At 38.8% G+C, this 27,558-nt stretch overlaps 3 protein-coding genes across 3 annotated transcripts in view; all 3 read left to right on the top strand.

Moving 5' to 3' along the window:
- Positions 1–2,577: 2,577 nt before the first annotated feature.
- On the top strand, positions 2,578–10,092 carry ASDURF (ASNSD1 upstream open reading frame). Its single transcript, XM_060152465.1, has 4 exons — positions 2,578–2,805; positions 8,058–8,111; positions 9,229–9,304; positions 9,953–10,092. The coding sequence occupies exons 1-4, from the start codon at positions 2,716–2,718 to the stop codon at positions 10,021–10,023; spliced, it is 291 nt and encodes a 96-aa protein (XP_060008448.1). The 5' UTR covers positions 2,578–2,715; the 3' UTR covers positions 10,024–10,092.
- On the top strand, positions 10,045–14,876 carry ASNSD1 (asparagine synthetase domain containing 1). Its single transcript, XM_060152463.1, has 3 exons — positions 10,045–11,508; positions 11,802–11,983; positions 14,575–14,876. Exons 1-3 carry the CDS (start codon positions 10,045–10,047, stop codon positions 14,858–14,860), a joined length of 1,932 nt encoding a protein of 643 aa, XP_060008446.1. The 3' UTR covers positions 14,861–14,876.
- Positions 14,877–14,887: 11 nt separating this feature from the next.
- ANKAR (ankyrin and armadillo repeat containing) overlaps positions 14,888–27,558 on the top strand; it is an 84,473-nt gene continuing 71,802 nt past the window's right edge. The window contains exons 1-4 of the mRNA XM_060152466.1: positions 14,888–16,952; positions 18,661–19,296; positions 25,411–25,848; positions 27,392–27,555. Coding sequence (XP_060008449.1) covers positions 18,696–19,296; positions 25,411–25,848; positions 27,392–27,555 — 1,203 coding nt within the window. The 5' untranslated portion in view covers positions 14,888–16,952; positions 18,661–18,695. The remainder of the gene's footprint in view (positions 16,953–18,660; positions 19,297–25,410; positions 25,849–27,391; positions 27,556–27,558) is intronic.

Below are 27,558 nucleotides of genomic sequence, written 5' to 3'. Positions count from 1 at the left end.
TTATAAGTCCACATAACACAAGTCTCTACAGCCACACACATTCATTTCACACCTTCTGAAAGTGGCAAAAATGAACATGTATATTAACATGACCCAAAAGGATAGCCATTCTATAGCATACAAAAGCAAGAAGCAAAAGTATATAAACTTAAAATTATGCTTTTATTAATCAGTGTTTCAGTATTCAACTTTTAAAATAACCTAGTTATCTAATGATTAATTAATAATTAATTTAATATTATCTTAGGGTTTTAAGTTACCTAAGGATTTTGGAATTATATTTAAATTTAGAGTATAAAACATAATTACTGTTGAGATAAAAAGTTTGTCTTAATAAGTTATCTTAGTGAACACAAATTAACATTTTTCATAAACTTAAATATTTTCTAGCAATAATGCTAGTTTATTTAATGAGTAAATCAATATAAGTAGTTTAGGAAGTTCAAATTAGCTAATCTCTTCATGAGAAAACAAATCTACATGTTATTCTTAAAATGTGTATTTATTTTACTTAACATTGATAAATCAGAGAAAAGACACATAATTGCCTTCTTTTCTTAAACCAAAATTATTAATCCAGGCTGATTTCTCCAAAGACTCACCTTAATTATATAAACTTGGATTCTTCAAATGTTTCTAAGCTAGTAGTTTTTGTAAGAAGGACTTTTTTGTTTTTTAAGTTTAGCACACTTAAAGCATTAGAAATTCTGGGCTTTTTTTTTTTAATTTGGGGGATTTATGCAAGTGCATATGTACGTCTGTAGACCAATCAGAACAAAGTTCTGATTTAAGAGGCATTACAATGGAATTTATTAATACCCTACAGAGTAGGAAAACATTTTACTTTTACTAAGCAAAATATAAAGGCTGTTATAAATTATAGACACAGACACCTAGAAAGCTTATAGCTTCAGCTTTACAACCTCAACCCAAGGTTGAAAGTAAACACAGACACACAAAAATTCACCAGTTCAGATCTCAAAAAGCTATTCTTCCCAGTGGGCACAACATTCTTAATCAATCTGAGCTCACAAAGGACAAATGAAAAGACTAAAAACCTGGATTCTTTGTCATCTCACTTCTAATAAAGACTAGATAGCCATCATTCAACAGGTATCACCAAATGGTTAGGCCGTAAAACCAAATTCTCAATCATTGCTACCAATGCAGAATAACTTAGCTATGCATAAATCAGAAACAAAAACAAATATTTTTTTAAAAATCAGTAAAAAGGAAAAACAGACAGTGGTTAGTTCTATAACTGCTTTGGATTTACTCTAAGAGCCAATAAAAGATATTCCTGGGTTTAAACAACCCATGAGGTACACTTCCTTAGCCATAAAGTTTGGCTCCATCACATGAGTTCACTTGAGCATCTCTGTGGAAACTTGAGATTTCCTACGTTAAAGTATAATTTTCAAAAACAGAAAACCATGTCTCCTGTGCAAATATAAAATGAACATTTGTCAAAGTTTTATTCAACTCATTAATTAATGAGCGAACAAGTAAGATGCTAAAACCAATTCTAAGAGTACATGAGAAAGTAGACATATATTCATTTTAAAAATTAGGGTAGGATTGCAGAGCTAGATGCAAAACTGTTTAATATCTTACAGAACAATAAGTCACAACATGTCGGGTTATCTGGTGTATCAGATACAAATTATTGCATATCAGCCAGACAAAAATCTACCTGTTACCCCCCCACACCCCCGCCCCTTCAGAATTATAAAATAGCCCAGTCAACATAAAGTCAAGCTCAGCAAAGCTATGAAAGAACACCTTGGTAAATTCTTGCCTATTTCCAAGTTTTGGATAATTTTTCTCATAGGAGTGAGATATTGCAAATATTGCATGGGACATACTTATACTAAAAATTTATTCATTTATCTGCAATTCATTTTTTTTTTTTTTTTTTTTTTTGCGGTACACGGGCCTCCCAATGCCTTGGCCTCTCCCGTTGCGGAGCACAGGCTCCGGACGCGCAGGCTCAGCGGCCATGGCTCACGGGCCCAGCCGCTCCGCAGCATGTGGGATCTTCCCGTACCGGGGAACAAACCCGTGTCCCCTGCACCGGCAGGCGGACTCTCAACCACTGCGCCACCAGGGAAGCCCTACAATTCACTTTTAACTGGGAATCCTGTATTTATCTTTTAATCCTAATAACAAGTTAACAAAAACTTTACCTAGTCTGCACAGTTCCATTGCCAACAACGTAGCTCTTAAATTTGTGCCTGGCTTCATATTCTTGCCTAGATAATAAATATTAAGCAGTATTTCTACAGCGCTTCTATTCTTTATATTTACCACTGGGGGGCGCATATAACTCACAGTCTACCGGATGCCACGTGGTGAAGAGCGTTTCAACACCCCATCCACTAGGGGAACGTTCAGGAACCTCTCAGATTTCACAACCAGGCTCTGGTAACGTGCTCACTAATCATTTGTGCGCACGCGTACAACTGCTCCCAGGCCCGATCCGAACTGCGCAGGCGTAAGAGAGTGAGCGCGCAGGCGTAAGAGAGTGAGCGCGCAGGCGTAAGAGTGAGCGCGCAGGCGTAAGAGTGAGCGCGCAGACGCCATTGGTAGGACTCACGGAAAAGGGAAAGGGAGGGGATGGAGCCGCTGGGAGCTCAGACATTTTGGGACTCTGGACTGGAAGCGGCTAGAACGGTCTCCGGGCTGCGCATCCTGCATATTTGACGCTCCGTGGAGATGCCTAGCCGAGGTGCGCGACCCGAGGACGGCTCCGGGCTGGTCCCTACCGACAACTCGACCCAGCACAAGGAAGATCTTAGCAGCAAGGTGAGTGTGGGACAAGGTGACAAGGCCCCCAGGCTCGGGACGGGGCGCCGCTCGCCCCCCAGAGAAGATCCACGGCGGCCGCGTGGTCCGGTCTCGGCTTTGTCCCGCTGCTTTGACAGCTACAGTTAAAGGGAGACCTTGAAACTTGCCCCAATATTAGACCCACGTGGCAGTAGGGCGGGGGTTTAGTTTTTTGTTTTTAAAATTATGATTTTTTTAAGTTTTATTTTAAAAATTATCGTACAGTAAAATTTGACCCCTTTTCCTTTTCTCTAAGTTTAACACATGTGTGAATTTGTGTGACCACCACCACAATTGGGATACAGAACAGTTCCATGACCCCAAAAGTCTCCCTTTATAGCTGTGCTCTCCCCAACCCAGAACCTCGGGCAACCCCTGATCTGCTCTGCATCACGATAGTTTTATCCTCTCCAGAACATAATGTAGATGAAATCATGGCGTATGCGTCTCTTACTCAGCATAATGTCTTTGAGATTCATAATTGCTTTTTTTCTTTAAAAAAAAGAAAAGGTACAAAGTTTATCATTAGAGATATAGCACAACAACAAGTGGGAGAGCACACAGAGAAACGGTTTAGTTAACATAGAGGCAAGGCAGAGATGCACACCCGGAGAGCAAGGGTGTGGATGTACCCCCGTAATGAGGAGGAGCGCAGTAAAGAGGTGGTGAAGTCGTTTATATAGGGCAGTTCTTCCAGGTCTTTGTTTACCTTTGGCCCATTGTCTGGTTTCTTTTTCCACACCTGCCCTGCCCTAGGATCCTCCCCAACATGTGTGTGCAACTTTTTTCCAAGGTGGATTACAGCCCAGAGGCCTATGGGACGGCCATCACATATTATGGGGTGGTGCCCCCTCCCTTTTGACCCCCAAGGAGCCTTTCTGCGCATGTGCAATGTTTCCCTTGCCCCAAGGATGGGAAATGTATGACCTCTTGATCTTTTCACAGGGTTTAGTCCCGCTCTGTCCCTGCCATAAAAATGTCCATTGTCCAGTTATTTACTCTATTTCTGTTGCTGGTTTTTATATCGAGGTGCAGATCTCGAAATATAGACAAGAGTCCGGTCATAAATATGTAGTCCTGGAGCCCGTTTGTCTCTTGCTTCAGGAAATGTAAACAGGGAGCTGGTAATTAAGTCCGGTCTGAAGCCCATCTTCTTCTCACTCCAGGAAGTGTGAACAGGAGGCCAGTTGTAAATGTCTAGCCTGGAGCCCATCTATCTCCTGCCTCAAATTCCCCCTGAGAGATGTGAACCCCAATACATCTGTATTGGGAGGTTGAAGGGCAAAGGTCTGTCTTCTGCAGCTTCTTCATGCTGACGGGGGCTCGTAGACCCTACCTAGTTGGGGTCACAGAGCTCTCGTCCTGTCTCATTAAGGGGCCCGTTGACTTCTGTTGGTTTTCCAAGGAGTGGCTGGAATCTGCATCACTGTCATCTTGTCTGGGACACCGTTGTGTCCTTAGAAGGAACAACTAGACAAGTAGATTAATAAAAGGCAGGGGCCAAAGATCAGTAAAAGAATTATTGTAACCAGGGGCCCAAGCAGGAGTAAGAACCAGGTTACATTTGATAGCATTACCTTAACTGTAGTCCAGATAGTGTCAGCGCTTGGGTTACCCTGTCCAAAGGAACGAAGCCATTGAGTACGGTCATATAACTTTTTGATGTCTTTTTCTACTAACCCAGTGTTATTGACGTAGGTGTGACAGACCTAGTTAGTAGTTGGAGGAGTGACAACCTGAACGTTAATAGACAAAATAGATCTCATTTCTTTTCAGGAGATAAAGCCTGAAACCCAGTCTGGACCTGACGCTTTGGGGTGACTTGTAGCCAGGTAGCCAGTTGTCTAGTTTCATTTAAGTAGGTTTTAACTTTTAAGGTGGTATTAACACATAGATAACAGGTGCTATTGGTCTGAAAATTTTCTCCTTAATAGCCAAAGCAGGTGTTACCATTAATGATGTTAGTGTTTTCCTGGGTATGAGAAGATGTAAGAATTTGGGCTCATAAAATCTTTTTCTGAAAATATCTGTCTATCTGAAGGGCTGTCCTACCAGTTTTTCCCAGAGCACAGAGTGCCTCATTTCTTTTTCTTTTTTAAAAAATATTTATTTATTTATTTTTGGCTGTGTTGGGTCTTCGTTGCTGCGCGTGGGCTTTCTCTAGTTGCAGCGAGCAGGGGCTACTCTTCGTTGCGGTGCGCAGGCTTCTCACTGCAGTGGCTTCTCTTGTTGCGGAGCATGGGCTCTAGGCTCCCGGGCTTCAGTAGTTGCAGCACGCAGGCTCAGTAGTTGTGGCTTATGGGCTCTAGAGTGCAGGCTTAGTAGTTGTAGAGCATGGGCTTAGTTGCTACGCAGCATGTGGGATCTTCCCGGACCAGGGGTTGAACCCGCGTCCCCTGCATTGGCAAGCGGATTCTTAACCACTAGTCCCCCAGAGTGCCTCATTTCTGATCTCCACCCTGAACTTCTTTCAGGAGGTGTTGAAGGTCAACAGCTGCAGTGGCCATGATTTAGTCCTTGTAGAGGTAGCTGGCAAGGGTCAGTTACCAGTCGGCAGGGCCCCTTCATGGTCATAAGTTTAACTATGGTTTGGGGGGCATTTCATGACTATTTCGTCCCACAATGCTAGGAATGCTCGTTCCCGGGTCTGACAAAGATTTCGTTGACAGGCCACTCAATGTGGTGTTACTGGACTAGGCCCTGTTAACAGTAGCCAAAAACCTCTGGACCACCTGTCTTACTAATCCCTTATGGTCCAGGTAAATATTCCCTCTTGTTACTTCTTCGCATATTTAGAGTTACACTATTAAAATCATTGATCTCATATGGAACTGTGTATCATCATTTTATCAGAGGCTCAGTCACACATTTGGTAATGTAATAAGCAACAATTTTGTAAAACAGGCAATATAGAAAACAATATAGCTAGCAGTACTAGTAAGGTCATAAGTAAGAATTTAAGTCAAGAACTTCCATTAGGTGTTGCCCAGTATATACCCAGGTTATCTGACTTAGTCTGTTCTGTACCAATCCTTATCTTTCAGGGAAATTATATATTGGCATTGTTCATAAGGCATTTGCCCCAATTTTTTAGCGTAACTAGACTGATTATCCTTAGTATGATTTAATTGTTCCCAGTGTAGAGGAGCTGATAATGCTGCTGGGAACCTAAGAGTTTCCAATCTCAGGAGGGAGCAGGTAGAGAGAAAGATAAATGTTTTAATTTTACCCACAGGTGTAAATTACCAAATTGTTGTAAACGATAAATAACTTGAGGAGAAGAGCTTCATTATATCTTCAACTCCCAGGTTTCAGCACCATCTAATCTCGGAGAGGCAGCAGTGAGTGATGGCATGAAGCAAGATCTTAATTCCCTGCCCAGGAATTGAACCTGGGTAGCCTGGATGAAAACCAGGAATCCTGACCACCACAATCCCTGGCTCTTGCCCCCAGTGAAAAATGCGTTTCTCACGGAGGCAAAACTGTAAAAATAGGTACAAAGTTTATTATTAGAGACATAGCACAACAAGTGGGAGAGCACACAGAGAAAGTTTGTTTAGTTAAGATAGAAGCAAGGCAGAGATGCACACCCAGAGAGAAAGGGTGTGGGCATCCTCCCTAAGGAGGAGGAGCCTGGTTTGGTTTTTTTCTATGTACTCTTTTAATACTTTTAGAAATACTGCTCACCTTAGATCTGCTGCCTGTATTCTCTGTCTCAGAAAATGTCACCACCATCCATCCAGTTGTCCATGCCAGTAACGTGGGAGCCAACCTTTATGTACATCAGGAAGTCCTATCAGTTTCATTTTAGAGTCCCATCTGAAATATGTGCCTTTATCACCATGTACACTCTTAACCATCCTAAACCAGCCACTTTCATCTACCGTAGGGAATCCTGCAAAGGTTTCCTAACTGGCCTCTCCTCATCCATTGTTACCTTCTTCCAGTATGTCCTTCACTTTAGCCAGAGCTGCGTTCCTAAAACAGGTATCTGATTATCACTGTTCTGCCCCTCCCTCGCAAAAGGGAGCCAGTATAATATAAATCTTAACTGCCATAAGCAGGGAAAAAAAAAAAAACTTTAAAAATAAATTTGAGATGAGGATGGCTATAGCCTTTGAGGTAATAGAGGTCCTAGATAATACTTTGGTTCTGTCCCAAACTGACAGTGGCATCTTGGGCAAGTCTTTAATCCCTCTATCACAGTTTCCTTGTCTGAAGTACTAAAGTATACCTGACATTCCTAAAATGAATGGGAAAGTGCTGTTCAAACATAAGCCTCCAGGAGGTTGTACAAATTCAGTCTTGGAATTCAACTCAATCTCTAGGCAGTTACTACAGTGACTGTCAGCTGGAGAGCAGAAGGGTACACATCTGTGAGGAATGAATTTTCAAACCACACACAGCCCACTCTGATTACTACCATAGCATGCCACTTATACTGATGTATGACAGATCCGTGAGGCTTCTGAGGTAGGTCAAAATTATAAAATATGCTTTTAGAGGCTCTAGTGATACTATATAATCAGTCATGTTCACAATATAGCTACCTTTACTGAAAAGAGTTTAAAAGAAACTTAGTTGAGCCCTCTTCTACTAATAAAAAGTGAGACCTAGTTCAACAGTGCCAGCCTTGTGCTAACCTTTGAGATGTAAAGCAAAGATGGAAAGTGATGGGTCGTGCTACCCCAGGTAGGGCACTTACTGCTACTTCCTTCCTCTGAATGTCTGGCTGTACCATTTAGTACATAAATCATGAAAAGTATGGGAATGGGGCCGGGGGAGGGGGAGTAACCCACTCTTCATTCCATTTGGTATTTTTTTTTAAAGCTAAAATATAATTTAAAAGAAATCATTGAAAAATTGGTATTACTTTTGGGTTTTGGTGCATACTGTCTTTTTTTTTTTTTTTTTTTGGTACGTTCTCTATTTTAAATAAACGACGTAAATCTTACTTAGTAACTATGGCTCTTCCCTGAATATGAATGCTGGTTACCAATACCCTATCTGGGCTCAGTGAGCCGTCTAACACTTTGTAAGTCTAATCACTGTTTCTTCCCTCAGCTTTCCCCCACCTGTACTTCCGCACAGCTGCTGTTGAAAAGAATCTATATATTTACAGACTGCCCATTTGGACAATCAATACTTATCCCATATCTTTAATTTTAAAGAGTCCTCACTGAGCATACTTTGATAACCTCTGATTTAAGAATGTTTTCTTATTTTAATAGATTAAAGAACAAAAAATTGTTGTGGATGAACTTTCTAACCTGAAGAAGAACAGGGTGAGTTATTAGAGTTATTCCAAACAGTATGTGGGAGGGTTTGATTATATCTTATTAACTATATACAAAAGTTAAAAGAACTACATATAAGATTTATATTATATTAAAATTTACAAGGTTTCAGTATCTTTTTAGTTAAATTGCAAAAGTGAAGTGTCCGTGATTTTTTAATATATATCATATATAGTTATATACATATTAACCATAGCTGTTGATAATCTTTTCCCCATCATATGCAATTGACATTACCTTTGAACCAAATGATATTAATTGTACTATGTTATCTTGCAGCCATAGTCACTAATGGTATTTATTTTATACTTGAATTGGTGTTTTCTTTTGAAGTAAATGAACTTTAAATCTATTGAGAAGAGTAGAAACTATTCAAGTGAGTGTGAATAATTGTTTAAAAAAAAAAAAAGATAAATGCTTCCCCTTCCTTCCCCCCCAACCCCAGGTTTTTTACTCAAAGCTTCCAAATCTTTAACATGGTTATTTAACTCCATTTCCATTAATGTATTCACAAACAAGCAAGCTACTGTTTCATGGGTCATTATACTGCCAAAACATATATTTTAAAGTTAAATGATTTGAGCCCTTTAAAGCATTGTAGAGATTACTTGGTAACTGACATGTTAGACATTTCTGATACAGGTACGGTACAATTGATACAAACTTTCTAGAGGGCAAATTGGCATAATGTATCAAAGTTTTAAAGCTATGTAACACTTTGATCCAGCTGTTCTATTTATAGGAATTGATACCTAGGAAAGTATCATGAGAGTGCAAAAAAATTTAGGTACAAAGACATTCATCTCAACGTTGATTTATAATGGTGAAAAGTTGGTAACACTTAAATGACCAAATAAACTGAAATATTACTAAAGAAAAATGGTATTATAGTATATGCAGAGAAGAAAGAGTTTTACCTCAGTGTTAATGGTAGCAATTTCTAGATAGTTGGATAATGGGTGAGTTCTGTTTGTTTATCTGTATTTGCTAAGGTATTGTTCTGAACATGTTACTGAAGTTCAAGAATAAGCAATAATAGGGTTCAGAGTTTTGACATCTACTTTTTAGAATAAATCATGATATTAGCCTAAATTATGTTTTGCAGAAAGTATATAGGCAGCAACAGAACAGCGACATATTCTTTCTTGCAGACCGAACAGAAATGCTTTCTGAAAGCAAAAGTAAGTTTTTTTGGTACATTATATAGAAACACACAGAAATTCTTTTGTGGGCTTTCTGTAGAAATTCATGATGGTGCCTAAATTATACTGTCTACATCTGAATGTTTAAACATATATCTACATCTGAATGTTTAAACATATATCTAAAGATGGGATGGTGGTATACCTGTTAATAAAATTAATGCAATAGTTTGGTTTTTTTCAAGTTAGCCTTCCAAGGATGAGTCAACAGTAAAAATAAAATCAAATTTAAAAAATATAAGATGTGTTAGGAAGCGCTAATAATTAATGTAAACTTTAGAGTTTTAGACAGATCTAGGTATGAAATATTGTCCTACCACTTTCTACCTTTGTGATTTTGAGTGAATCACTTTGAGCCTCCAAAGTCTTACGGGATTTAAATAAAATAATATGTATATTTAATGTGCATAGCCCCATGCCTGGGTCAAAATAAGCATTTAACAAACAGAAACGAGTTCCCTAAATACTAAACATTCTTCATTAGAAGCCTGTTGTAAATTATATTCGAACTAACATAGTACATACATGTTTTGATCTTGGAGAATAACCTGTTTTACCCTTTGAATTACTAGGTAAAGGTTCAAGAATTTTTATTTCACTTCGTATGTCTTCTCCCTTCCCCCACAGATACATTGGATGAGCTGAGGAAAGAATACCAAGAAATAGAAAACGCAGAGAAGACCAAAATCAAGAAATAGTCAACTTGATTTTACATAGCAATGTGTGGCATTTGTTGTGCAGTAAGCTTCTCTGTTGAGCATTTCAACAAAGATTTGAAAGAGGATTTACTGTGTAATCTTAAACGGCGGGGACCCAATAGTAGTAAACAGTTGTTAAAGTCTAATATTAACTACCAGTGTTTATTTTCTGGTCATGTCCTTCACTTAAGAGGTGTGTTGACTGCCCAGCCTGTTGAAGATGAAAGAGGCAATGTATTCCTGTGGAATGGAGAAGTCTTTAGTGGAATAAAGGTTGAAGCTGAAGAGAATGATACCCAAATAATGTTTAATTATCTTTCCTCTTGTAAGAATGAATCTGATATTTTGTCACTCTTCTCAAAAGTCCAAGGTCCTTGGTCTTTTATATATTATCAAGCATCTAGTCATTCTTTGTGGTTTGGTAGGGATTTTTTTGGCCGTCGTAGCTTGCTTTGGCATTTTAGTAGTTTGGGCAAGAGTTTCTGCCTCTCTTCAATTGGCGCCCAAACATCTGGAGTGGCCAATCAGTGGCAAGAAGTTCCAGCATCTGGAATTTTCAGAATTGATCTAAAGTCTACTTCCATTTCCAAATCTGTTGTTTTAAAATTGTATCCTTGGAAATATAACTCTAGGGAGGATGTTATCAAAGAATGTGTTAATAGCCTAACTCAAATTTCAGCAGATTTGCCAACATTTGTATCAGTGGCAGCAAATGAAGCCAAACTGTATCTTAAAGAACCTGTTGTCCCTTTAAATATGGTTTTGCCACAAGCCACATTTGAGATCCATTGCAGTAGCATTTCCAGCGTCCCACCGTCAAGAGAGACCCTTCAGGTCTTTCTTACTGATGGACACATGAAGGAAGTAGTTCAGCAGTTCATTGATGTCCTGAGTATCGCAGTCAAGAGACGTGTCTTGTGTTTACCTAGGGAAGAAAACCTGACACAAAGTGAAGTTTTGAATACTAGTAATAGGAAAGCAAATGTTGCAATCCTGTTTTCTGGGGGAATTGATTCCATGGTTATCGCAGCGCTTGCTGACCGTCATATTCCTTTAGATGAACCAATTGATCTGCTTAATGTGGCTTTCATGACTAAAGAAAAGACCATACCAGCTGGTTTTAACAAAAAAGGGAGAAAAGAGAAAAATAATTGTGAAAAACGCTCTGAAGAATCCTCTAAAAATGTCACTGCTGCTGCTGCTGCTAATCCTGGTGAGCAATTCAACGTACCAGATCGAATCACAGGAAGAGCAGGGCTAAAGGAACTACAAGCTGCCAGCCCTTCCCGGATTTGGAATTTTGTTGAAATTAATGTTTCTCTGGAAGAACTGCAAAGATTAAGACGAACTCGAATATCCCACTTAATTCAGCCCTTGGATACAGTGTTGGATGACAGCATCGGCTGTGCAGTCTGGTTTGCTTCTGGAGGAGTTGGTTGGTTAGTGACCCAAGATGAAGCAAAACCATATCAGAGTAGTGCAAAGGTATGACACGGTATTTCTACTCAGGATTTGAGACCTAACTTTGACCCTTAAAGCTTTTAGCATTTAAGTTGCAAGAATGTAGCATATTTCAGTTGCATTTAAACTATAACACAAAGTATATGACTTTGTAAAAATTGGGCCTGTTTTACTATTTTATGACTTTGCCTTATGGCTTTTCTCTGAAAACGTTATCTTTGGGGTTATCATTTTTTAAGCTTGACTTTTATCTTAGTTATTTTCCTTACTGTATAGTAGATAACATTTTTTATATGGATTTCTTTAAACCTTTATAGGTAGTTCTTACTGGAATTGGTGCAGATGAGCAGCTCGCAGGTTATTCTCGTCATCGAGTCCGCTTCCAGACACACGGGCTGGAAGGACTGAATAAGGAAATCGAGATGGAACTGGGTCGAATTTCTTCTAGAAATCTTGGTCGTGATGACAGAGTTATTGGTGATCATGGAAAAGAAGCAAGGTAATTCCTATTATCTATCTGAGGGTTTTTGGGTAATCTTGTAAAGACAATAGGCTGTAAAAGGAGATTTTTAGGTTCCTTTTTCTTTGGAGACTTGTTCAAATGAATAACAGTAGCAGCAATATCTTGGCTTTATATTACAAACACAGTCGGTCAGAAGCAAAGCTGGAGAAGAGCCAGAGGAACAGTTTTTCCAGAACTCATTCTCCAAGAAATGGCTTTTCAGTAATTTTCAAATACGATACAATGACATGATTGCTTTTAAGACTACAATGAAAGACTGTAAAACTTGAGGTAATGAAATACTGAGAGAAGATGTTTAAGGGGCTTTGTTTTGTTTCAGATGTTTGCTTTCCTCCCAATAAGGGCATAGTCCTACTCCCAAGCTTTCTCCTCCAATGTTACAGAGCCTGACTTTGTCTCTACAGACATTTCTGTATGTACAGGCATACCTGGAGATATTGCAGATTCAGTTCCAGATCACCGCAAATATGCGAGTCACGTGAATTTTTTGGTTTCCCAGTGCATACAAAAGCTATGCTCACACTGTACTGTAGTCTATTAAGTATGCAGCAACATTATGTCTAAAAAAAGAAAATGTATATACCTTAATTTAAAAATACAAAACAAAAAGCAATCACAAGGTAACATCAGAGATCACTGATCACATATCACCATAACAAATATTATGAAAATTTTGAAATATTGCGAGCATTTCCAAAATGTAACACAGAAACGTGAAATGAGTAAATGAGTAAATGCTGTTGGAAAAATGGCACCACCAATAGACTTTGCTCATTGCAGGGTTTTACAAACTTTCAGTTTGTAAAAAAAAATAAATAAGGCAGTATCTATGAAGCACAGTAAAACAAGGTGTGCCTGTATAGATCCATACTGATTTAAATGGTGGTTCCGTTCTGGTACTGGATTCCTCTCTGTCATATGTTTTTTGAACACAGCTTAGTCATATGTTGCAGATTACCTAAAAGTTTCAGAGATCAAGCCACTTTCACGTGTATATTCTTTTTTAGTCTTAGGGGTTTGTGTTTACCTACAACATATTTCTGATGATAGTAAACAGGTGCTTGAATACAACTTTTTAAAGCATTAAGGATAAAAGAAGATGTTTCATTTAATTATAAAAAGCAGAAATTTGTTCAAGTAGGTTAATTTATTAAATGATGGTTTTATTACGAGAGTACGAGCTTGCAAGAACAAGGAGTCCAAATAAGCTTCATGGGAATTGGAGCATCATAATACACGAACTCCGAGACTTCATTGTTTCTTGTCTCTACCTTGTCATTCCTGTGTTGCCAGTTCTGACATGTAAAATTATCATAATTTTCAAAATTTCATTATAAAGAAATAAGTAATGCCACAATACAAAGTGTGTAAAATGTTTTCCTTTTGAAGGGTATATGTGTATGGGAGAGAGAAAGAGAAATTCAGTTCATTATTTCAGCTAGGTCAGAGAAAAGGGAATTTATTTTATTCAGTAAAAGCAGTTAATTCTAAAGACCCCCAGGATTTCCCTGGCGGTCCAGTGGTTTCAGACTCCATGCTTCCACTGCAGGAGGCGTGGGTTCGATCCCTGGTTGGGGAACTAAGATCCTATATGCCGCACGGTACAGCCAAAAAATAAAAAAAAAGACCCCCCCCATGACATCCTTGGGTAAAAATGGATGTGAAGGATGTTTAAAACAGCAAATCAGAATTGTAATTTAACAACTACCATTATAGTGGCTAGATTTAAACGGATTTATTATGGATTTTGGCATACATATTAACTGTAATCTATTAGCTTCTCTTATTTAAATTTGCTTTCACAATTCATTTTTATAAAATATTTTTTATAACAAATGCCTTTACCCTTTCTGATCTTTCTACTTAAGTTAGAATGAAATGTAATGAAATAGAAATACTAGTGTAATTGTATTGCATTTTGAGGAATTGGGAAGGAAGGGGGTGAGATTAGAGTATTTTAAATGAAAAAAAGAACAGAATTTGCTAGAAAATTAGGGAAGCCAAAAGAGCAGAAAGTTTTTTTTAATCTAATATTTTGTCCTGTTACACCAATTTGTCGCCATTTAAGCAATTTAAATGTAATTATAATTTTGATATCATAAAGTTTTGCCATGAGTAAATGTTTCACAAGTTCAGGAGAGTAGAGCCCTTCTATATTGGTTTCGTATCCCTAAAGTTCAATATCTTTAGATAGTAAAGAGCAGACACAGATTGAATAATTAACTCAAGACCATGCTTATTTTCAAGGCATCTCCAGAGATTTCTTGTGAAACAATTTGAAATTATTTCTTGACATCATAGGCTTAATTTGTTTATCTATTGAGGGAAAATTTCTTTATATTTTAGCATATGTATTAAAGTTAGACAAGTGTTGTGAAATAGTTTTTAATGTGACTAAATTTTAGCCATAAAATTGTATAAATAACTAGAATATTTTTAATCTAGAAAAATAGTGCCCTCAAAAATAAATTTATACTGTAAATATTAACATACTGAAGAAAATGCAAAAGAAATAATCACAACAGATTGATATTTTTCTTTAACAGTAGCTATACTTTTTATTTTAGATTTCCTTTCCTGGATGAAAATGTTGTCTCCTTTCTAAATTCCCTACCGGTTTGGGAAAAGGCAAACTTGACTTTATCCCGTGGAATTGGTGAAAAACTAATTTTGCGTCTTGCGGCAGTGGAACTTGGTCTAACAACCTCTGCTCTTCTGCCAAAACGCGCCATGCAATTTGGATCCAGAATTGCAAAACTGGAAAAGAATAATGAAAAGGCATCTGATAAATGTGGAAGGCTCCGAGTCATTTCCTTAGAAAACCTTTCTATTGAAAAAGAGATTAAAACGTAATATTTCACAGTGTTAACAGGGTTTACTGAATGATGATTTAAAAAAATACTCTGCTGCTTTATTATTGTATAATGTGGCTGTAAAATTCATTATGTGGATTTTTACTTTGTAGCGTAATACAACCAATTTAATCAAATTGATACTCCAGAGAAAGAGATTATACTTGAAAGAACAACGTGGATATTTTAAACTGTGGTATTAACATTGTTTTGAACTCTTACATGGTAATTTCCCACCAGCAGCACTAAAAGAAGGCAGCGTTTATTGACTCTTCATGGTAGCTATATCCAGAAATAACTCAATTTGTTACTGTTGTTATTTAACAGATAAGAGAACTAAGGTTTAGAGAAGCTAAACAATTTGTTTGAGGTTCACACTCCTGAGAGACATGTGGTACATCTCTTTAGGCAGCTCACTGTCCCACTCTGAGAACTTCTGAAGACTTTTAAATATTCTCCTGTCCCACAGATCTCTAACCTCCCTCTTTTTTCCCCATTCTCAGCTCATGACCTTGGCTTTTCAAAGAGAAATCAAAGTCATCCAGCTAAGAACTGCTCAGCTTTCCAACACCAAAAGTTCTAACTTACCTGTGTGTGCACTCATCCTTTTCTTCCTTCTTGCCTTTAGAAAGAGAAATATATGCATCCATCCATCAAAAAGGCTGTGCCTCCACCTCTTCTTTGTATCCCAACCCTTCCTGCCTTTCAGGAACCTTACACTTGTCTCTCTAGTATCTTCAGCCTCTTTATAGTATCCTTCGTATAATCATTTAAAATGTTCTAGTCTATACCAATTTAAAATACACATCCTTGGTCCTACATCTTCCTGTACTTACCATCTCTTGCCTCCCACCCACACTCACCCTTTCCACCTTTTCACTCAACTTCACTCCATCCTGACATCCACCCACAATATTCAGTCGTGACCACCATAACGCAGGGTCACATTTTGGATCTATCCCCAATTAGGTTTGACACCCTTTCTGGATCTGGACATACTTTGATTCTTTTAATTATAGTGGGAAAGAAATTTTAGGAATTTACATACATTGCTCATACTTCATAAGTGCAAACATGCAGCTCTCTTAAAGAAGGCAGTGACTTTTTGACATCTCTTGATCTGGGAGAGCAATCACAAATTTATTAATATTCACTACCTCCACAGCAGCTAAGGTAGTGACATGGTTGGAATAAGAGAAATTCTGCCTTCAAACAGTGACCAGAACCCTCCCTGTTGCTAAATTCAGGGAAAAGTTTCAGTTCTTATCTCCCTTGACCTAGAGCAGCATCCAGTGAAGTTGGCCATTCTCTTCTCTTGGCTTCTGTGACCAATCTTGGCTTTCCTCCTGCTCTCCTGACTGCTCGCTTTTTGTATTCTTTCCTGCCTCCACCCTCTCCACCTGACCTTTACATATTAAATTTCTCAGGTCTCCATCCTGGGTTCTCAATTATCTATTCTCTCCCGTGGTGATTTCAGCCACTCCCCTGGCTTCATTTACCCTAAGCCTGCCGGAATGTATACATCTAACCCAAGCTGCCATTTTTAGCTAAGACCTATATATCTAAGGCACATCTGACATCTCTACTTGGTTCTCTCACAGGTACAACTGAACTCTTAATCTTGCCCTGATCCCCCATAGCTCCTGACAGAAATTGAGGTGTCACCTGGATGACCATCTTCTTTTTAAACTCTGCCACTATTCGATCTGTTCCCAGTAGGCCATCTCATTATTTCTCAAAGCCATCCACAGCCCTCGCATCACCACCACCACCACTCAAACCTGCACCTGCCCTCTACTGCCATCAATGTAGTGTAAACTCTTAGAATAAAGTTCAAAATCTTTAACTCAGCAGCCTGCATAGTCTGGCCCTCACCTACCTCCTCATCCTATTTTTGTGCCCACATCTCTAGTTCTCTATGGAGTTTTGTTCAGTTTCTCAAAAATTTCAACTTTCTCCTCAGCTCAGTTCTTCATCACCTGTTGTTCCCTATGCCTGGAAAGCTCCTTCTCCAACTCTGCTTGGATAGCTCTTGCTCATCTATCAGGCTCAGCTTAAAAGATCACTTCCTCAGGGCAGCCTTTCCCATGAAGGTTAGCTTTCATTCATGTACTGTCATTACATCTTACATTATGGTACTGTTTGAATGCAGCTGTATGATTATCTGCGTAACTGTAAGCTCCTTGGGGTTTTACAGCTGCCCTTTTCCAGCGTCCCCCAGCGCCTGGCTTATAACAAGCATTCCATAAATGTTTGTTGAGTAACAGAATGATGATGGAGGTGGGATTCTAACTCAGGACTACTTCAGAGCCTGAGGCCCTCGCCTCCGCCGCTCTGTTTCTGTGCTTTCTCGTAGACAAATAGTGAATGTAGGAAATGACAGAGATGCACGGTTCGCAGAGCCCCAGTCCGGACTGAGTTCTAAAGGGGAGGGGTGGAGGTGGAGTGGGGCATCTGCCTTGGAGGAATCTAAGCCGCGGCGGGCATCCCTGGCACCGGTGGGAGGCCCCGCCCTCGGAAGCACAGGAGCTCCCCCTCACGGCGCGACCCTGCCGTCCCAGGCCCCGGGTACCAACGGCTTCGGCCCGCGCCGGGGCGGCGGGACTTCAGCAAAGGCCCGGGCTCCCAGTAGAGCCTGGAGGCCGCGTGGGGCTAGCAGGTCTCCCCAGGCCCCCGGCTTAGGAGAGCCCCTCCCAGCCCTCCCTGCAGCGGCTACCCTCGGCCTCGCCCACGCGGGGCTCCTGACGTTGGCTTCGGGCCCAACGAGAGACCAGTCATTCAAAACAACCACTGTCCTCGGCCCCCGGAATACTCCAAGGACCAGCGTGGACGCAGCTCCCCTCTCCTGGACAAGCAAACCATAATCTCAGAGTTGGTTTCTTCCCTTTCCTTGTCCCTTCCCTTTTCCCGTGTCCAGTGGGCATAGGTCTTGAACTTGAGGATGGACAGACCTGGGATGGTTCTGATTCTGAAGGTGTGAAACCTCAGGCCTATCCTGTAACCTTCCTAGTCTCGTTTCTGCGTCTATAAAGTGGGGCTCCCAGCGCCTATCTCGCCGAGCAGCATCTAACTTTTTCAGAAACGGAAATTCTCTGGCTCCACTCCAACCAACTGGATTGGAAACTCTAGGGTAGGATCCAGCAATCTGTCATAACAAGCCACAGGTGATTTCAACACAGGTTAGATTTTGAGAACCACTATACAGAGGGGCCAATTAAATGAAATAAATATTGTGTATAAAGAACTGGGCAAATAGTAGATGCTCAATAAATAGTGGTTATGGAAAACCACACAAAAAAAGGAAAAGCCCAAGCATAGATAAAAGAACAGATTGGTGATTGCCAGAGGCAGGGGGTGAGGTGGGCAAAATGGGTGAAGGGGGTCAAAAGGTACAAACTTAAGTTATAAAATAAGTAAGTCTTGGGGATATGATGTATAGCATGGCAACTATAGTTGATAATAAAATCTTGAAAGTTCTCATCACAAGAAAAAAAATTCTGTAACTGTATGGTGATGATGTTAACTACATTTATTATGGTGATCGTTTCAAAATATATACATATATCAAATTATTATGTTGTACCCCTGAAACAAATATAGTGTATGTCATTTAAAAATTTTCTTTAATTGAAAAAAATTTTTTAAATTTTTAATTGAAAAAGAATTTTTAATTGAAAAAATATAGTGGTTGACCATGGAACAATTAACGTGATAAAGATGAAAGGTACAGATTTATTTCTTGAGAAATTCAGCTTCATTACTCTGGTAAATTTTATTGCTTTTCCTTTTTATTCATTGCAGAAACTTCAAAAAGGACACACTAGAATTAATTAGAAATGTTAAGATTGCCCAAAAAAGGAGCACCTAGATTTGATCAAATTCAAGATGAAGAAACTTACCTGGAGAATTTAGCAGTACAGAGAAATGCTTCTGCTTTTTTTGAAAAATATGATCGGAGTGAAGTACAAGAGTTGCTGACTACTGCACTAGTTAGCTGGTTGTCTGCCAAAGAAGATGTCCACTCTCAAGTAGACATCCCGTGTGGAATTATGAGTCAAATAAATAATGTAGCCTTCTCCACTGCAATCCTACTGACTCCTGTAGACCCTACTGCCCTCTTAGACTATAGAGAAGTCCATCAAATCATAAGGGAATTGGCTGTTGGAATTTATTGCTTAAATCAAATTCCTTCAATCAGTTTAGAAGCTAATTATGATCAGAGTTCTTCTTGTCAATTACCTCCAGCTTATTATGATACCAGAATTGGGCAAATTCTGATCAATATTGACTACATGTTGAAAGCACTATGGCATGGAATATATATGCCCAAAGAAAAACGAGCTAGATTCTCTGAATTGTGGCGTACCATCGTGGACATTGATCCAGATGGGAAGCCTCAAACAAATAGAGATATTTTTGCAGAGTTTAGTTCAGCAGGTAAGAGAATTTAATTTGTTTTATTTTTATTAGAAGCCTTTTTTTAAAATTTAAAAGTAATTTATCTGTGACTCAGTTTTATGTATTTAGCCATGTTTCTTGAAAGAGGTTTTTCTGAATTACAAAGTATCTTTTCAATAATTAATAATTAATTTTTTTCAATGTCACCTTCTGAAGCTTGGTTAGGACCTGTTAGGTTAGGACCTTGGTTAGAAGTGTTCATTTGCTATTTACTGTTATCTGTTGCTAGACTTCTGTGAAGTTCAAATGCTTGGGAGTAAGATTTGCTTGATGACACTAAGGCAGCCTGACTCACCTGCTATGGGTTGGGTTTCTAGATGTGTTTCAGGCTCTGTAGCTTTTGTGTGTACCAGCAAGCAGTACCATCTCTTGGAGATGGTATCTCTGTGTCTCAAAGACAGTTTAGATAGCTAATAGCTCTCATTTCTATGCAAGGTAATCAACTTCTGTTGAGAGCAGACTCCAAGAGTATTGAGTATAGGCAGAAATTCTACCCCTCTGGGTGAGAATTAGTCTATGATGTTGGTGGAATCAACAAATGTCACTGGATAGGTGCAGAGTACCTACGATTGGAGGATCACTGGCTTCTAAAAGATTATAGCTGTAGCTGGAACCGAAAAATCTCTTCTTGTTATTCAGGTCCTTGGGGTGATTAGGGTGAAGTAATGCAAAATGCTGCCAGTAATGTCTAGTAAGTTCCATTAATTTCTGCATTCCCTTGACCGGTCTGGTAGTTCCTTTTAAAGGGTACTGATACTTTGGCACATGCAGATACATTGTTGAAGAGAATATGGCATGGTCAAAGTCTTGAAAACATTTGTTAGCGTTCAACCAGAAGTGCTATCATTTCTGGTAGTTTAGGACCTCCAAGACTAGTTGAGCTCACATAAATAAAATGTATCTAAATTAAGGTGTCATTTTGATGTCAAAGATGATAGAGTAGTTGATAACTCTTTTATCCTGGAAGTTGTCTAGTAATCTATATTCACCACTCACTGGAAGACAGTAGGGAATATGGCACAAGCCAGATAATGTTTCTGCCTACTTGCATTGGCCAAGATGTGTCTATAAGCTACACCGTTTGCCCTTCTTGATTGAGATGATGCCAGGAGCTTTGTGAAGATCTGAGCTCCATGGAGGTTAAGGATCAGCACGATTGGATGGTGGGTTTTAACGTTAGAGCTTTGACAGTCCTGACAAAAATTGGGTTTGCTTTTCTTCCCTTTTTACAAAGATTACTTTGAGACTCTCATCAGAAAGGAGGTGGAACTAATGAACCATCATTCCAATCTGGCATGTGTCAAACAAAGCAAAAGCCAGAGCTGACAGATTGACTGGTAAAGAAACAATGAGCCCTTTTTAGATCCAGATATCTAGGTGGAAACTCTTATACAAGTCAAATTCCAGGAGAGTAATCCAGGTTAGAGGTGCACATTGAGGATTCAGTCATTCATATGTTAAAGTCACAAGAGCCTTTGAATCATCCAGTGAGAGCATCAATAGTAAGAAGATGGCCAGGGCAGGAGGGAGCACGTGTCCTGTTTTGTATCTATGGACAAAGGGCTCCTACTTAGTTGATGATAAAAATCAGTTATATCGAGCAGCTTTGTGGCCCAACATCTGGTCTATTGAATCTAGCTGTCTATCATATCTGAGGCCACCCTCTATGAGTGGTGCCTCACAGTGGTGCTCCTGGTTGAAGAGATCAGAGACACATAGAAACATTCGAATCAAGCTGTAGGTGGAGTTGGGGAGCACCCAGAGACTAAAGTTATCTGTCTTCCGTGGCTTACATTTTCAGGGGTGACATTCAAAATAATTAACCACCAGCACAGCATGAGCACTGACCAATCAGAACAGACATCAGCAATAATGCTGGAACAGGATCTCAGAGACCTCCTGCTTGGCATATGTACCCTTTGCTGGATCATGGAGCTTTCTAGGCTATCCCAGGGAAGGGAGGCATTCAAAGAGCTCAGGGCTATAGCAATTTAATTTACCACACAATATGGAAGATTTCAATATTTTAACAATGTGGCCGTATTGATACGTAACTAAATATCGGTCCCAGACATTTCAACTTAATTCTCCTTTTCTGGATGGAAATACATGTCTTGACTATTACGATTTTTCGACTTAATTCTCCTTTTCTGGATGGGAATTCACGTCTTGACTATTATGATTCTACCACTAAAATATCTCAAAATCATCCACTTTGCTTTATCTCAACTACAACACCCTGATACAGAACACTCTTTTCTCTAGCCTTACATACTGCAACTGCCTTCTGGCTGCTCTCTCTGTCTATAACCCCTTTTCCGCTGAATATGAATGAGGCTGGAAACCTTTCAGAGCCAGTCACTCTACCACCATGTGCCTTGGGGAAAGTGCTGTGTATGTTACACTAAAGCGCTTTGTAATATTGGCTGCCGGACAATCAAAGAAGAGCATCATATGGGGATAGAGATTTTTTTCTCCCTCCACCACACTTCAGGAGTCTGCTGAAGAACCAGCAGCATCAATATGCTTCAGGCACTGTAACAAAGGTATAGTGCAAACAATTGTAAATGACCAAGCAGCACACACTCGAGGTGTGCTGGAGCAGAGTTTTCGGGGGAAACTCCCAGAGGCAGCAGCAGGAATAGGTACAGGTTCCCCATCATGCACCACATCTGGAGCATCACTATGAAATCCTGCAGGGCTAAGCATCAGATTCCGGGAAAGGGACCTGGACTCTTAGAAGGTGGGGCTTCAAAGTGTATTAGCCTAGGTTCCCCCCCAAATTAGGGCCTGAAATGAGGGCTTAAGTCAGAGTAGTTTATGTGAAATGACTCCAAGGAACAGGAGTGAGGGACAGGAAAAGTGGATAGAAAAGGAGGAGTCATCAATCCAAGGATAATGCTGTTGAGCTTTCATCACATGAATAATTAGGGACGGTTTTGCTGGGACTCTCTGGGGAGCCACATAGACTACGCTTCAGGATTGTCAGCCCGAGGTATGGAAGAGGAGAGCATGTTTTCCCTGACTTCTCTCCTTCATTAGTCAAAGGTTCCATGAGAGTTAACTCCCTCATCTAGATTTGTTCATCCGTCAGAATGGTGGAATGGGTTCTGTCAGGAGTCCAACACAGCAGTGGCAGAGAAACCCCAGGGCAAAAGTAAGGGCCACGTGGTGCAGTCAGGTTACATCTGTGTGGAGCTGGTCCATGCAATGACAGCTAGAGTGAAAAATACTGTCTGGGAGGAAGTGAGGTAGGGAACAAAATGTGTCTGATATAGAGTATGACTTATGGAAATTTGGCTCTAACCCTGTGCTCTCAGCTAAGTCCTTGCAGTTGCCGCTGTATGGTGGCAAGACAGTGGCGAGACTTGCTATTTCATCTTTCACGTTTGGGGAAACAGCACCTCCTCTCTTCGAGACTGGGTTCAAACCTTGCAACTGACCATGTGATTGCCTTAAACACTGTGCTACAGTGAATTTCCGAGGAACTCTGCGGGAGGCCAACTATTTTTTTGGGAGGGAAGACTGCTGGGAATCACTGAGGCCAAGTTAAGCTTCACCTGTTTAATACCTTTTGCACTGTATAAAACCACCAGCAAACACCACCTTTAAAAAACGGTAGCAACAGCAGTGGAGAATAGAGCACTCCAAAAATCTAGTCATATTATCCAGTTTGCTGAGAAGGGATACTCATTAGGGCAGGTCCCTTGATCTGATGACCTTATTTAAAACCAAAAGCTGGTAAACTGAAATGGTTCTTTTTTTATGCCTCTGCTCATTCCTTGTCCTTTATCTGGAATGCCCTTCTGTCTCACCCCACTCTTCTGCATTCTTCCCCAGGTTATTGCTACTCATTTTTCGAGACCTGATTCAGACACAGCCTCCTGTCTTCTGTACACATTGTACCATTTTGTGTTGAAATTATTGGTTTCATCTCTGTCTTCCTTAATAGATTTTCTGTGCTTGAGAGCTTGAGAGCACACAAAAGTATGCCTTTTTTGTCTTTAAATTCTCATCACATCTACAGTGCTTGGCATGTAGTAAATTTCAATACATGTAGAAATTAACAGATGGTTAACAGAGTGTAAGAGAAAAGGAATTGAAGGCAACTCTCGGGTTTTTAGTTTGAGGAACTGATAGATAAATAGTGCTTTTAACTGTGATAGGGAATGAAAGAAAAGCAGATTTGGGGGAGAGGAAAGGTGGATTTTGTTCGGGAGTGCCTCTAGGACATTCAAGTAAAGATATGTATTAGGCATGGAGAAAGAATCTGGAATTAGGAGCAAAACCAGGGCAGGAGAGAATATTAAAAGAAATTAGCATAGAGGTTAAAACGACGGAATCTTGTATTTCTCCCCTTCCCCCCCACCCCCCCGCCTTGCAAATTTAGTTATATCCAATTTTTAGTTAAGTCCTCTCGTTTTTTTACTTCATAATGACTTTGTACATATCTTCCCAGCTGATTTGCATAACATGCTATGATCACATTTCCTTTCATTAATAACTTCTAATTTTTTTGTGACATGAACAATTGTGCATTCTTTAAGAAATTCGCTTGGTTTTCCATTGTACGTGTCAATTCAGCCCCAAACTTTTGAACAGAAATATCGAGCTCCTCTCAGTGAAGTGAAATATCAGGTGGTGCAGCAGTTCCATTTTCTCCTTAGAGATGTCTCTCTCCACACTTTCACCCTCGTACTCCCATCTGAGCTGATCGATTATTTTCTCTAGGCACTTTACTGCTCTTCAAAATCCATCCTCCCATTCTCCATCCTTCCTCCGTCCCTACTCCGCCTCCCTCCTCCTGCCAGTGTCGGTCTTTCACCTGAGAGGCCTTCCTCACCAGTCTGGTGATCCTTGCTGTTTGTTCCATCCTGGTTGAGGGGTGAGGCAGGAGCCCGCTTGCTGACTAGTACACCACACTGTAGAGTGATTAGGAGGAAACCTTGCTGTTTCACTGGGGAGACTTTCCCCAAATGCCGTATTTGTAGGTCTCTTCTCTTTGATTGGTCTGTTTCCTCCTATATCCTGCTTGAAGGGGGCAATGAGTCTGGCGCCAGAGGAGGGGAATGGTCTGTGGAGCTCCCCATTCCCTTCTAGTTTTTCAGCCTTTCTGCCCTTCTGGGGTGAGAATTGACTTGCTGCATTTTGGCTCCCATCCACTCAAGCCACAAAGTTTTAGAGGAATCAACAGTGCTCTAGCTTGTGTTTAGATCTATTTTAACTGTCAGAAACGCTTAATTTCTTTTTAATCTCAATAATTTATCTTACTAACTCTTTTGCAAAAGGGAGATGAATCATAGTGACCATCTTAAAAATCCAAGAGTATTCTGGCTTTTTTAATATGTAGATTTGAGGAATAAAAAAAGGAAAAAGAAAGGGGAGGAGGCACATTGATGAATTATTTACACTTTAAGGCACATATGTTACAAACTCCACATTTTCTATGAAGTCTTATTTTACGGTTCTAAGCCGTTTTTCTCAAGCTTTGATTAAGGTTGTAAATATCTTAAAAAAGACAATTTGACAACAAGAAACAATTTAATTTCATCATAAATGGGAAGAAAATGTAATATAAAAATTGTCATTCATAATATAGAGTAAAATCAAGTTTCAATTCTTGTTTCATCATGATTAGTTGGTAGGAAAGTTATTTATTGTATATGTTTAGCTTCTGTTATCATCAAAAAGAAGAAATATGTGATATAGGACCTGAAAAAGCAAATATACTTTATGCCCAAGTAAGAAGCTGATTCTCTGCTTAAAGGAAGATCACATTTCTTGTTGTTCTTCCATATTTTCTTTGATTAAAGATGGGACTTAAGTTATTATGTTTCCATGATGTTGTATTTCTCCAAAGAGAATGAAAATCAATTCTTTTTAATTCCGCAAGCTTCCATCTTTCTTTACTCTGCTTAGTTACCACGTATCTATCTGCTTTTATTCTTTGACAATTTTACTGGCATTTCATTATCCCTTTGCTGTCATTTCGGTAGAATTTCAAGATGAAACCCTGTCTTCAGTCTACTCTGTTTATCCAGAGACCAAGTAAGAAATTTTCACAATCTAAAATCTTTCTTTTTTACTGTGAAGGTTTGATAGATATTACAAAGGATCCAGATTTTGATGGCATCTATGATGAAGACATGAATGCAGATCCAACATATAATCCCAATAGCCCTGAAGAAAAAGCTGTATTTATGAAATATGCTGAAAATATTCTACTAAAGTTGACATTCAGTACCACACAAGTTCAACAGTGTGAAAATGTTTTTATATTTGAAACAGCCTATTGGCTTACTAATGCTGTAAGATATAATCAGGATTATCTTGACATTTGTACCTACCAGAGATTACAGCAAAGGTTATATCTTCAAAAAAAGATTATTCAAAAACACTTTGAGAAGAAAAAAGAAATCAGGAAAGGGATAGGATACCTAAAATTAATATGTTTTCTGATTCCATTTCTACTGAGTTTAAAAAAGAAGATGAAAGTTCCATATTTAAGTAGTCTGCTTCAGCCTTTTTCAGGTAAGAGTATCACCAAAAATTATATATAAAATGTAGCTATATATTGAACTTATATGTAAATTCAATTTTGTTTCTAGTATATGGGTCCAAGCATGTAACCAAGCTGTCCCTTGTTAAAAACAAAAAGCAAAATGTAATGTCTCCAAAGTAATTAAAAATACTTGGTATATTCACACAGTACATGGTATATATTTATATCAATTATAAGGACTGTTGAAAGACTTAAAATGAGTTCTGAGAAAATAGGGGAATATGCTATGTTCACGATGGGACAACACTATATTATATCTCATTCAAATTATAAGTTCAGTGCACTTCTACTCAACATCCCTATTGTGTTTTTCATGAAAGTTTAGAAATTGATTCTGGGATTAATGTGGAGCAGTAAAAGATCATGAATGCTCTTACATTTCTGAAAAAAAGATGAAAACATATTAAAAACTTTAGTAATATATTGGTATTAAAACAAAGAAATAGACAAATGTTAGAGAATAGAGAGCTAAAATAGGACCATGTTTACATGGAATTTGACAGGAATGCAGAGCAGACTATTCTTCCCACCCAGATTAGCACACAATTTGTGTATTTTCACTGGTGCTCAAACTTGTAGGCTTATTATAGTGGGCTTTCTATTCAGATGGCAAATTTTCAGTAGAAATTTTGCAAGTCACTTAATGAAAATTTGTATCATGAGAATTATGATAGTGAAGATTATAATCCATATCTGTAAACTATTTAAAAATGGACTCATGACAGCTTGTCCAGGATGGGGGTGGGAAGAATGTCATGTGTATGGAACTAATATGCTTAAAGAGGATGTTAGCTATATCTGTAATGTCTTATTATTTAAATTATTGGAAACAGATACGACTAAATATTAATAATTAATTTCCAGGTGGTGAGATTAAGGTGTTATATTTTTCTTTGTACTTTTCTAGACATTTTGCATTTCTCAAAATACATTATATACCTTATATTGATGAAACTATATTCTGCTAACAAGTCAAAATATTGAATAAAGCTAATCCTTGCCAGGATTTTAGAAAATTATTTTTCAAAGTAAATTTTATATGTGTAGCTTCATTACTTTCCAGAAAAATGGGCTGATTATTTTTGTCACGTGAGAGATACCCATCATTTTCTTTATAGTATCTCTCTTTTCCTTAACTAGCTCAGGTAACTTTTGTTTATTTAACTAAAGATTCTCCACAGCACAGAGTTTCAAATCTTTTCTGATAATTGGGGGCAAAATATTAGTCTTGAGCTCATATATAGTAATCAATAAGTAAAATAATGTTTTGATTATTCTTTTGAAACGTCTGTACAATGAAACTACAAAAAAAGACCAAAATGTATGATATAAATATATTTTAATATATAAAATATACATTAAGAGCATGAATAAATAGACTGTAATTGCCAAGATTTCCATTTCACATAGAATTTTTTCACTTTATGAGAAAGAGAATTTAGACCTCAAAAATATGATTGCCTATATGCTGTTATTCAATTTTTAAACAAAAATTTGTTTTCATTTTTGGAGACGACAAGGTCAAGACAGAGCGAGAATTGCCTCCATTCATTTATGGACGAGATTTTAAATGCCAGAATTTTCACTACAAAGAGGATCAATATTTTCATGTTCATGGAGGAATTGAATTTGATATCAGCACTCCTTCAATTGAGAATGCTTTGGAAGATTTTAAGGTT

The sequence above is a fragment of the Lagenorhynchus albirostris genome, chromosome 6 (genome assembly GCF_949774975.1).
Source record: "Lagenorhynchus albirostris chromosome 6, mLagAlb1.1, whole genome shotgun sequence".
NCBI lineage: Eukaryota > Metazoa > Chordata > Mammalia > Artiodactyla > Delphinidae > Lagenorhynchus > Lagenorhynchus albirostris.
The sequence above is the reverse complement of the archived record's forward strand: the minus strand, read 5'-3'. Positions and strand labels throughout refer to the sequence as shown.

Excerpts from the sequence above, each read along its gene's own strand:
- ASNSD1 (XM_060152463.1), top strand. The coding sequence starts at position 10,045 with ATGTGTGGCATTTGTTGTGCAGTAAGCTTCTCTGTTGAGCATTTCAAC. Across the intron at positions 11,509-11,801 it reads CATATCAGAGTAGTGCAAAG|GTAGTTCTTACTGGAATTGG; the intron begins GTATGACACGGT and ends AAACCTTTATAG. Across the intron at positions 11,984-14,574 it reads GATCATGGAAAAGAAGCAAG|ATTTCCTTTCCTGGATGAAA; the intron begins GTAATTCCTATT and ends TTTTTATTTTAG.
- ASDURF (XM_060152465.1), top strand. The coding sequence starts at position 2,716 with ATGCCTAGCCGAGGTGCGCGACCCGAGGACGGCTCCGGGCTGGTCCCT. Across the intron at positions 2,806-8,057 it reads AGGAAGATCTTAGCAGCAAG|ATTAAAGAACAAAAAATTGT; the intron begins GTGAGTGTGGGA and ends TTATTTTAATAG. Across the intron at positions 9,305-9,952 it reads AATGCTTTCTGAAAGCAAAA|ATACATTGGATGAGCTGAGG; the intron begins GTAAGTTTTTTT and ends CTTCCCCCACAG.